The sequence below is a fragment of the Magnolia sinica genome, chromosome 1, assembly GCF_029962835.1.
Source record: "Magnolia sinica isolate HGM2019 chromosome 1, MsV1, whole genome shotgun sequence".
Taxonomy (NCBI): Eukaryota; Viridiplantae; Streptophyta; class Magnoliopsida; order Magnoliales; family Magnoliaceae; genus Magnolia; species Magnolia sinica.
In genome coordinates this window covers 119,439,358-119,451,194 of record NC_080573.1, presented here as the reverse complement: position 1 = coordinate 119,451,194, position 11,837 = coordinate 119,439,358, and the positions used below count along the sequence as shown (strand labels likewise).

The 11,837-nt window shown below is 44.1% G+C and overlaps 1 protein-coding gene across 1 annotated transcript; it reads left to right on the top strand.

The window, feature by feature from the left end:
• The first annotated feature begins 6,461 nt into the window (after positions 1 to 6,461).
• LOC131248747 (polygalacturonase QRT3-like) lies at positions 6,462 to 11,092 on the top strand. Its single transcript, XM_058249188.1, has 3 exons — positions 6,462 to 6,696; positions 7,318 to 7,557; positions 9,971 to 11,092. Exons 1-3 carry the CDS (start codon positions 6,469 to 6,471, stop codon positions 11,090 to 11,092), a joined length of 1,590 nt encoding a protein of 529 aa, XP_058105171.1. The 5' UTR covers positions 6,462 to 6,468.
• The last annotated feature ends 745 nt before the right edge of the window (positions 11,093 to 11,837 follow it).

Below are 11,837 nucleotides of genomic sequence, written 5' to 3'. Positions count from 1 at the left end.
TTCCAATAAAAATGCTACAGGCCCTGGAAATCAAGTTCGCTAACTTCTTTTAGGAGTGGTCTAAGGGTAGAAAAAAATTCCACTAGGTTAGTTGGAGAAGAATCACTTCCCAAACAAAGGGGGGTGGTCTTGAAATAAAATCCTTAAGAGAAGTCTCGGCAGCCCTGAGACTCAAGAGGGCCTGGACCATCTTCTTCGCTAGCTAAATTCATGAGGTCCAAATACATCATCAATGAGTCCTGTGACTCCTCCAGTCAGTGCCAATCTGACTCTCTTGCATGGAAAGGAATCAGGAAGCTTCTCCACCTCGTTGAAGATAATTCTCGCCTATTGCTGGGAGACGGAAACAGCAATGTTTGGAATGAGAACTGGATGGGTCTTGGCCCTCTGAGAAGATGGTTTCCAGACATCACCCCTCCTTCCCTTCGTGATCTAAAGATCAAGGACTTCATTGGCCCTAACGGCCCTATTGCTCCTTTTCCCAGCCCACTTCCAGACTCCATGCACCTTCACGTGATCGCTGAAGGGATCGCGCTTAATTCTGGCGAGGATCAAGCAGTCTGGACTAGAGAAAAGTCTGGTAATTCTCCGTTAGATCAGCTTGGGAGCTCTCCCGGTTCCATGGTCAGGAGCATAATTGGGCCAAGTGGACGTGGCATTCCCACCTTCCCACAAAAGTTTCTGTTTTCTATTGGAAAGTCCTGAACAATGTTGTCCTAGTGGAATCCAACATGAAAAGAAGGGTGTGCATATGGCCTCCTCTTGTGTCTGCTGCAACAACAACTGTCATTCTGAGGAATCCCTTAATCATCTCTTTACTGTGGGCGATCTTGCCTCTTCCATATGGAGCCACTTCTCATTCGTTCTTTTGATAGCTCTCCTCCCAAATCAATCAGTTGGGGTGAGAGCTTCCCAATGGTGGGCCATGGTCAAGGAATCCTCCTTGTTAGGCGTCCTCAGGGGGCTGATCCCTGCCCTGATTCTTTGGGAAATCTGGACCGCCAGGAATGCTCTTCGTTTTGACGGCACCCTCTTTGACCCTTCACAAGCTATTCGCAAGGTCCGGTCCTGACTTTTTCACATATCTAATACCTTTCCCCTTCCCCCGAGCAAGAACCAGACAGATAGGGACGTAGTGGCAGATCTTTGGCTCGCTCTTCCTGCCTGCCTCCACTCTTTGGTGTCTTATGTAAGATGGGAGAGACCCAACAGGGGCGCCGTGAAACTAAACATTGATGGCTTGTCTAGGGGAAACCCCGAGCCCTCCGGCAGTGGTGGCGTTTGCAGGGATGACAAAAGTATTTTTCAATTTGCTTTCTCTAAAGGCATCCCCCAACCCCCACCCCCCCTGGTACGAGATCTATTGAAAAAATCAATTTGATTCTTTTCGATCCGCAAGTAACATTTCCATTAGGTTTATCCCTCGAGAGGCCAAAAGGGTGGCCGACAGTCTTGCTTGCTAAGGTAGTTCCAATCAGCAAAACAAAGTTTTCAAGGTGCTTTCTGATCTCTCGTTTCTTTCTCGTGGAGAGCTTGTCCTTGATAGGACGGGGATTGGAGTGGTGCGCACTTCATAGCCTCTTTGTTTTTCTTTGATATGATAAGAGGGCTCTTCTGTCTGGCCTTCCCGAATGTGAAGAGTTGTCCTTTTAGGGTCTCAAGGTTATTTTGTCTGAGCCCCCTCCCTTTGTACAGAAATCTTCATTATTAATGAAATGTTCCTTTTGAAAAAAAAAAATTGTCTTGAAAAAGTTCTAATAGCTAAAAATTAAGAGCTTTCTTTTTCTTTTTTTTTTACAAAAACTTATTTGGCAAACACAAATCACAAATGTATGAAAATTATAAATTTATTATATTTGCCTTTAAAAAAAAATTTAAAAAGAAGGAGAAAGAGATGAAACCAGCTGATGTTATTCTATCAAATTTTGCTAAATGTCAATTACTTAAGAGTCTATCTCCTTAGCATATAAGGTTTGTCCATGCGCAACCCACCATGGATCATTGTCGGCAATTCACCACCATGGGTCAGTTGGTTATATATTGTGACTCGATACTGACATAACATTAACAATCAGGATTCTCGTGCTGAGAAGGCAACGGCGACAGGATTCTTAGCGAGCGGAGATTAGCTCCTTTGGATAGGAGGGAGCCTCGGAGGCATCGGGCTCCCTCAAGGGGTGGTTGATCCCCTGTTCATTCTCCGACCAATCAGCATCGTCAAGGAGTCAGAGGCGATCATAGCTTGTTCATAGGCAACATTCCTTTCTACTGCTCCCACTTAGACCTTCTGTAGATCTTCCAGAGGTACGGACGAGTCATCAATGAATTATAGGAATGACATTAGAAACACAGCCACTCATTTCGCAAATACAGTTATAATGCCCAAGAATCATAAATAAATTTGCCCGATTTCATCTCTATCAGCACCCACCTTAGGGCCTGAATCTGTAGTCGGACGCCCAAAAATACCTCAACGAAAACAGTCCAGGAGAGACTATTTTAGACGGAAAAGGATGATGACAACATCCAGATCTCAAAACCCCCAAATTATAGCTTTGAAATTGTTCTTGTAATGAGCTTACAGGGATGAAAATCTCTAGAGGAAGGCTTTCAGATTTTGAAATCAACCAAATAAAACACGCAAATAGCAAAACCCCTAAATGGGAAGTATAAAACTATAATAGAGTGAACATGCAAGGAGAAAAACAGCTAGATTGATGCATCTATACTGAAATTCGATAGCAGAACATGCAAGTAGCAAAACCCCTAAATGGGAAGCTACAATCCATATTCGTATGCAGATATGCAGGGACCAAAACCCCCTAGAGGAAGGCAAGTACAGTGAAATCCGCCAACATCATCGTCCAGAAGACATTAATTTCCGAAACCGGAGATGACAACATGCAGGAGGCAGAAGCCCCAATTTATAGTAAAAATTGATAGTTGGACCATACATGCAGGAAAAAATCCCCAATCAGGAAAGCATGAATATGGAGTTAACACATGAATTTCAAATGCGAAACTGAAAGAAGCGTGATAGAGGCATATATATCTAGAAGGAGATGAACGCGTACCTTCCATGGGCAATTCCTCAGATCAAACTCATAAAGATGAAGCCGGAAACAAATGGGTCAGGTATTTGTAAGCTTACTGGATTCGCGCCATAAAGATCATCAACCGCCATCTCGAGCGATTTCCTGACGGCTGCCATCGAGCGATACCGTTGGTCCGTACGAGGGATGGGAGTGGTTTCCATGGGATGGGTTCGAGGTCGCAGCGCGGGATGACAGAGCATCCTGAGAGCGATTTTGCAATCCCTCTTCAATCCACCAAAAAAATCGTTCGCCGCGGGATATATGTCAACCTAAACAAGCGCGTGGAATCAACGATGGGATTAAGGCGATCCCATCCCTCCGAATACCGTGGGATCTGCCCGGCCAAACAGACCCTTAGGGTGGATGGCATGGATTTCAAGGTAATGATGGTGTTGTCAATGGATTGTCTTAAGATCCATGGGATTGCTATATCGAGTCTGTTTGGCATGCCCGGCCAATCCCGGGATTAAACCTTCCCGTCCCTTCCAATCCCTCTAACCAAACACGTCCCAAGCAAATTTGAACGAATTAGGGTGGATTGGATGGGATTTAAAGGTAATGATGGTGTTGTCAGTGGATTGTCTTAAGATCCATGGGATTGCTATCTCCTAGGACAAGTTCACTTGTCCATTTGGCATGCCCGGCATATCCCGGGATTTTACCTTCCAATCCGTCCAACCAAGGGATGGGATCAATTTTAAAGTAATGATGGTGATGTCAGTGGATTGTTATAAGATCCATGGGATTGCTTATATCTGGGGACAAGTGTTCCAGGTCTGTTTGGCTCGTCATGCATATCCCGGGATATCGTGATCCTATCCCTCCTAATATCATGGGATCGGTATCGGTCCGGCCTGTTTGAGAGCGTGGATTTGAAACCCCGGGATTGGAAACGCAATCCTCCTGTGTGTTTGGCATCTTGGAGTGTGAATCAACTTTAATTCAAAAATACTTATGCATGGTATATTTATAAGGGTTTGAATTTAATTGCTAAATCAACTTTAATATCCCTAATTAGTGAGATATATAATTTTTGACACTATGGTTGTGATAAGCCCGCTGAAATATATGCTTTGCCTGAAAATGATGAAATTCCAAGTCTCGGATGACCGCAAGCACAAGATCATGTTTGAGTGACTAACCAATAATTTTTAATCGTTGATTAATATGAACAATGTTTGGATGGTGTCGGACAATGTTTGGACGGTGCTGATTTACATGAACAATGTTTGGATGGTACTGATCATCATTAGTGGGCTATGTGCCCAATATAATAATAGTGTACAATGACATACATGTTACACCTGCAACTATTGAAATGATTTTAGATGTAATCCAACCTCTCTTTATGGATTACAAATCCCTGAATTGGCTTTCCCCAATTACTTTAAGCTACCCAACAACCAAGGAGATTTAAAACCCCCTCCAATCCACGGTGCCAAACGACCCCTAGCTATTTCCTATCGTATGACCCACTAGCGTTCCGAGTCAATCTAATTTTAAAATCAGATCTTATCACCTTGTGGGTCCATTATGACATGAAGGGAAACAGGAGGGAAATCCAAGAAATATCTTGAAACCTTTACGGGGCATCTTATCCGTTCGTAAGGTGATTCCCACGAGGATGAAAAGAAAACACAAACATTAGCCATATCTAAAACCATCCGCGCGAGGTTTCAACCACCGGCGTTCAATCCCTACTTTGTGTGTGTGTGTGTGTTGTGGTTAACTTGCATTTTGTATCTAAATCATGGTTGTACTAGTGTCCTAACATGAACTGATAAATCAAATGTACGGAGTGGATACGACACACACATGATGGTGGGTCCCACAGAGCTGGAGGTCACGGGATTCCTGTAACCACAGTCACGGACGCGGATTTGGATACTACCCCACCAGGACCCATCTAAAGTGTCACGGCTCTGATATATGTGTTTTATCCATTCCGTCCATTCATTTAGACCAATCATTATAGGTAATGAACCAAAAAATGGAGTAAATAGAAGGCTCAAGTGGACCACACACAAGAAACAGTGGGGAATGAACTCCAACCGTTGAAAACTTTGAAAACTTATAAACGGCCACAAAAATTTTGGATTAAGCTGATATTTATGTTTTCCATTCATCCAGATCCATGTGACCTTGCGAACAGGTTCGATGGTAAATAACCATCAAGGCGAGCCCTAAGAAGGTTTCAATGGCATCATTGTCACAAATTCTTCCTATGGTGCGGTCAACTTCAGCCTTTAATCTGTCTTATTTTTAGTATGGTGCTATAAAATGACCTCTAAAAATGGATAAATGGCGTGGATAAAACAAATACGAGTCAACACGGATTTCCTGTTATCCTAATCCTCATTGGTCCCCGTCACCGCTCACTTTAAAATTAAAAATAAAAAAATTTTTAAAAAAAGCTTCGGACGCCAAACCAGTAGGATAACAGGAAATCCCTGTTGACCGGATAACAGAGGATCCCGACTCAACAAATACATCATGGTGGCCCCCACAGCCTCTGACAGGACCGCCAGTGTCTATCTAGATCCTGGTGTGGGTGGTGCCCGGACGCGGCTAAGCGGCTTCGTTGGATCCGGGGATCCACCGAGGTGGGTGGATCTAGATCTACATCATTTTTTTGGGATCATACCCTAAAATGAATTTTCAATACAGATGCACGGCGTGGATGTAAAACACATACATCAAGGTGGGCCTCACATCGAGGGATCCCACCCACCTTGGTTGATCCGGGAATCCACCGAAACGGCCCCGGTAACGTCACAGGCAAGCCGAGTCCCATCGATGCGTTATAGGTGGTGGGACCCACTAGGAATGGCATTTTGGTAAATTAAAAGGGTGATGTGTTAGAGGTGGTGGGACCCACTAGGAAGGGTATTTTGGTAAATTAAAAGGTATGATAGTTGTGCAGAAATATTGAAGTTGGTGTGGGTTGGTGCGGACTCTGATGGTCTGCTCTTTTAGGGCCCGTTTGGGTGGGCAGATTGGAAGGGATTGGAAGTTAAATCCCAGGATTGGATGGTCTGCTCTTTTTAAGTTACACCCACTTTTACAGTTATACAAACCCTCACATATTCAATTCTCTTCTATGATGCAAACGTAAGGAAATTTTCTCTCAGAAAGAGAGAGAAGAAAAGTCCAAAAGAGTAATTCACATAAAGAAGCAACGTGGTGCAATTCTTATGACCCAATTGAAAAGAAGAAAACCTCAAAGTGTCTTTTCTTGTCCTTCTTTTCTTTCCCTCTCTCTCTCTCTCTCTCTCTCTCTCAATTCATGCTTTAAGGCCTATTTAATTCCCATGCATGCCTTTCTCTTCTTTCTAAGGCAGAAGAAAGAGAAAGATAAAGGGAAGAAGAAAGGATGGCATGGAATATGGCAGTGTTTGTGTTTCTTGGGTTGGTTAGTTTGATTAATATCATCCATTCCCATGCTTATGAGGACAATTCAAATGTGGGTCATCATTTCTTCAGTAGTTATCGTGATCGGATGGTTCGGATTGAATCAATCAAGGCTTCTTTACTTTCCAAGAATGGCATCTCCCTTCCACCTTCGCCTTCTCCTTCTCCGACACCCACTTCCCCACCAACGGTGACATCTTTTTTTAGTTGATAAGATGGTAGTATGGACGGTTGTGATGATGGGTCATATTCTTTTCTGGTTTTTTTAACGTATGGATGGATGGTTGTGATGGATCATGTTCTTTTCTTGTGTTATTAACATATATGGAAAATGATGGGAAATGGTACCATGAGCTCGAGCTGTGTGCTCCCTACCGTGATGTGTGTCGAACATCTCTACCCCATCAGTCAGATGCACCATTCTATGGTGGGCCATGGCCTTAAAAATCAAGTCAATCCATTACTTGGGTAGGCCACACCATATACAACAGTTGAGAGGGGTTACCCTCGTGTGTGTGTGTGTACTTGTCCATTCATGATGATAGTGCATGATGAATGCAATGGTTATCCTTCTTTGTTGCTCATCCTAGTATTTATGATATAATGTCAATGGTGGTGATGGGCCATGTTCTCTCTTGATTTCTTAAAGGTGGGCCCATCTGATGGTGGGCCATTTTATTGTAATGGTGTTAATGTTATCAACTATTTAAGTAGATTTTTTATTATTATTATTTAAAAAAAAAAAAAAATTTATTAAATGGCATTGATGATTAACATAACATTCTTGTCTTTCATATCTTTGATTGTGTAGATGTCGTCTAGTCCACGTGTCTATCATGTAACGGCGTATGGTGCGGACCCTACTGGCGAAATGGACAGCACAGATGCGATCCTGAGCGCTATTTCAGATGCATTTCGTGCTCCTGACGAGGACAGGGTTTTGATGCCAGGAATCAGAGATCTTGGGGGAGCAGAGGTCCACCTTCAGGGAGGAGCGTACAAGATCAGCCGTCCATTGAGATTGCCGGCCTCTGGTGGCGGAAACTTCATGGTATGTGAGTTCCCGATACAGTCGTTGTGTTTATCGAAGTCTTGGTGGGCCCATATACACACATGAGCATGTCCGTACGATATCCAAACCGTCCGTTGGGTGGGCCTCACCATAAGGGTTAGTCAGATTAACAAGCAGACTGGCGAATTTATCAGGTGGGCCCGAATGTGGACATTTAGCAATGTGCCATTTTTCAACGTGTGGCCCACTTGATTGATTGAACGGCCTGACTTTGTGCTTCGTCACCTACACATGACAATTGGGCACGTGTCATGCGTGTGGATGAACGTGGTTGAGGTAAGATTTCACGTAGGATTGAATTCATGGGATTCAAATGAAAGAAAAAGGGTCAACGTTGGAGTGGTCAATCTTGACCGTACGTGTACCTGATCTTGTACAAGATCACATCATCCGGTGGTCCCACCAGCGCAAAACCACATTGGTGGATCCTATCTCACCGTTGAAACCGTTTTATCGGTGGGATTTTGGGACCGTGGCATGGCCCACCTGGTGATAGGGTCCACATCCGTACAAGGGGGACAGACACGTGTGATTTTAGATTGAGGGCATGGATTTCTACGTGCTCGACAAGGACGCTGAACGACGAGTTCTTTTTCCTCCCTCCAAATTTCGATTGTCTACAAATGACACGTGGCAGAGCCAAACAGCAGCCACGTGGCTTTTCATTTGACAAGTCTCGTGTGTTTGAAAACTTGAAATTATTTTATTATTTGGGACTTACAGCATATGCCACGTGGCTAGAAATGGGCCATAGCGTCCAAGCTTAAATGGGCAATGTTGGTAATGGGCCCATGATGTGAGGGGGCGATGCTGGGCATAGCTGAGGGCCTGAGGCTTATTGAACTCAGACCGTGTATATAACTTCCTAGATTGAGGTCCATCTTGGTCCAGTAGATGAGCAGCTAGGTCCGTCCCTGGGCCACCTCGCCATCCAAATTTAGAGGATGGCATAGTCGTACCGCAATCCAGACCGTCCAAATCGCTGACCCAACTATGGATGGAGCATAATAGAAAAGTTGAACTAAGAAGATAACAATAACCATCTGATTTTCCCTTCGAATTTGGACCACTCAATATTCTACTTTTAGCCATCCATTTGGTAGCCATCAATTGGACCGTTAGGATTTGTTTTTATGTTAATGGGACCCACAATTTGGATGGTCTGGATATGTTGGTGAAAAACTAACATTGGGCCTAAGCATTGAAACAACAGAATAGTGATTCCAGTCGACAGTGCATACACCGAACATTCAGTATATATGGACCCTACAAATTAATGGTGATGTTGATGGATAGCAACGCCCAATTTCAGAAGGTGGGCCGGGCCCACTTTATTAATTAGGTAATGGATAGTATATACACCAAATGTTCCATGTATTTCCCTACCCCCCACATGCCTTTTTTATCCTTGCTAAGCACGCTATCCTTCTACTGCAACAAATTGGTGATCTTTACATCACTGCTCAATCTCCACCGTCCATTTTTCATGTGCTTCAGGAGCAAGTTTCTACCTAATGAAAACGACGGTTCTCTGCTTTTCTTACCTTTCTGATTATTGTATTATTCTTGTGGGCCCAATTCGGTTCAGACGGTGTGTAGTGCCTTCCCTCTCTGGAGTCCAGCACACACTCCAAAAAGGATTTTGGAAAATCCCATTTTGAGATGTGTGCTGGGATTCGGTCACACTTATTTGGATGGTGGGGATGTTTGTACCAGCTTTCTGGACATTAGGTCGGCAATGGGCGTGATGGATGGGTTTTGGGTCCTGGCCCAGTCCTGATGTTGAGGCCCATCCGTAAATGGAAGCTGGGGCCTGAAATCCTTGACCGATCACTTAATGGGGCCAGAATTCGGCCTGATGAAATCCGAGCTGTTCAAAGTAGGGCGCTAACTTGGCATGGCCCACTGTGATGTTTGAGTGCCATCCAACCCGTCCATTAAATGCTTACCCACATGATAAGCCTATATTTAAAAGCCCAGCGAGATCTATGACTTAGTTGGGCCACACCAAATGTAAAAAGGGGGGACATTGGGAAGGGGATACCCACCATAGCAACTTCCAGATGGAATGTGGGGTCCACCCTTTTGCGTATTTCTCATCCAATCCATTCATCAGCTGTGCCCCAGCTGGTTTAAGGGACCCAACAAAAATCAAAACATGCCAAAATTTACGTGGGCCACAATAAGTGAATATATAGGCTGTTGGCATATTGTCCATTTCCCCCTATGGTGTGTCCCACCTGAGTTTCTGATAAAGATGTTTCTTGACACCTAATTTTCCCATCAAGAGTCCCACCCAACGAACGGTTGGATTCTAAAAACACATCACAGGTGGGCCTTGAACATCTCAAAAACATACTAATTACCATAATCTGGTTTTGTGGTGGGACAGATCCATGGAGGATCTCTACGTGCATCTGATGACTTCCCAACCGACAGGCATCTAATCGAGCTATGGCCATCTTCATCCTCCAAACTAACCTCAATAGAAAAGGAAGAAGCTGATGGGCCCACCCTAGAACAATCTGCAGCCGACGAATCATTCTCCTCATCCTATGAGTACATCACACTCAAAGACCTCATGCTGGACTCTAACTACAGAGGAGGTGGCATTTCAGTAATCAACTCCCTCAGAACCTCTATACAGAACTGCTACATCACCCATTTCACTACTGATGGAATCCTAGTCCAAGGAGGACATGAGACGTTCATCAAGGACTCCTTCCTGGGCCAGCACATCACAGCCGGTGGAGATCCTGGCGAGAAGAACTTCTCTGGCATTGCAATCAATCTCATGGGCAATGACAATGCTGTCACTGACGTAGCCATTTTTTCAGCGTCGATCGGTGTCTTAGTAGTGGGCCAGGCCAACATACTAACTGGGGTCCACTGCTACAATAAGGCCACAGGATTCGGTGGGACCGGGATTTATCTACCACTACCGGGTCTGACCCAGACCCGGATCGTTAATTGCTATTTGGACTACACCGGGATAGTAGCCGAGGACCCGGTTCAACTCCACGTCAGCGGATCGTTTTTCCTCGGCAATGCTTACGTGGCACTTAAGTCTATCAAGGGTGTCATACGTGGCCTCAACATCGTAGATAACATGTTTTCCGGTGATGGTAGTGGGGTTGATATTGTTAAGTTGGACCAGTCGAATGGGCCATTCACGACCGTTGATCAGGTCGTTGTTGACAGGAATGATGTACAAGGGATGGGGCTTAGATCGACGGTTGCGAGGGCGTCTGTGGATGGGAGTGCGAGCAGGTGGGCCGTTGATTTCTCTCGAGTGCTTTTGTTTCCTAACCTTATCAGGCACGTGCAATATTCGTTGCAGGTGGGTGATGGATCGTTTCCTAACCATGCGTTGAGGAACGTATCGGGGAATCGGGTTGTGGTTGAGTCGGATGTGCCGGTGGATGCGAATGTGTATGTGTGGGTGGATCAAAGTACAGGTTATGGTTTGGATTTCCCTCCTAATGTGGTTTATCAAGCATGGAACACAGCTTGAATATAAGATAATAAGGTTTACACCAGTATATCCTCTAATATGATATGTCCACAACTTTCGTCATTGGATTTGTTTTTTCTAATAATCAATTAAAACTATTTATTTGAAAAAAAAAAAAAAAAATCTAAAGCTGAATATTCCAACCCTTTAATGGTACAAAGGTTGCTAAGACTGTTTATGCTCAAAGCAAAAGAACCAATTATCAAAATGTATAAATAATACAATTAGGGCGTGTTTGGATTCACGGTTTCGACTGTATAGTATCGTATTAGTGGGGTTGATGGGATATATCCCTCGTTTGGAAACGAACGGCGGGCGACGCATTCAACGCACGCGAATATGCTCTAGAACCACTTTGCATTATCCATGAGATTGTACTACTCAACTGGCTGGACGTTCAGTTCAGTAAGACGTAAAGAGGAAGAAAGCATTTTTCTTCTTTCACTGTGTTGCTGGTAATGCTCAGTATGACCGTCTTTTGACAAATCCACACCGTCCATCATCTTCCTCTCGAGATTTAAACCATGAATAGTGAGTTTTGATCATTCGATGATGTGGCCCATTGAGACAATCAAGCTGAAACAACAGCCGAACGGTCTTCTTTTGATCATTATAGCGATGATGAGGAAGTACATGACCATGAAAGGTCAACATTCTTTTGGATGAGTTTTTCTCCCTCTACCTGATGAACGGTTCAGATCCACCTTTTGTGGCCTAAAGAAGTTTTTAGCGGTGGCCATTCAAT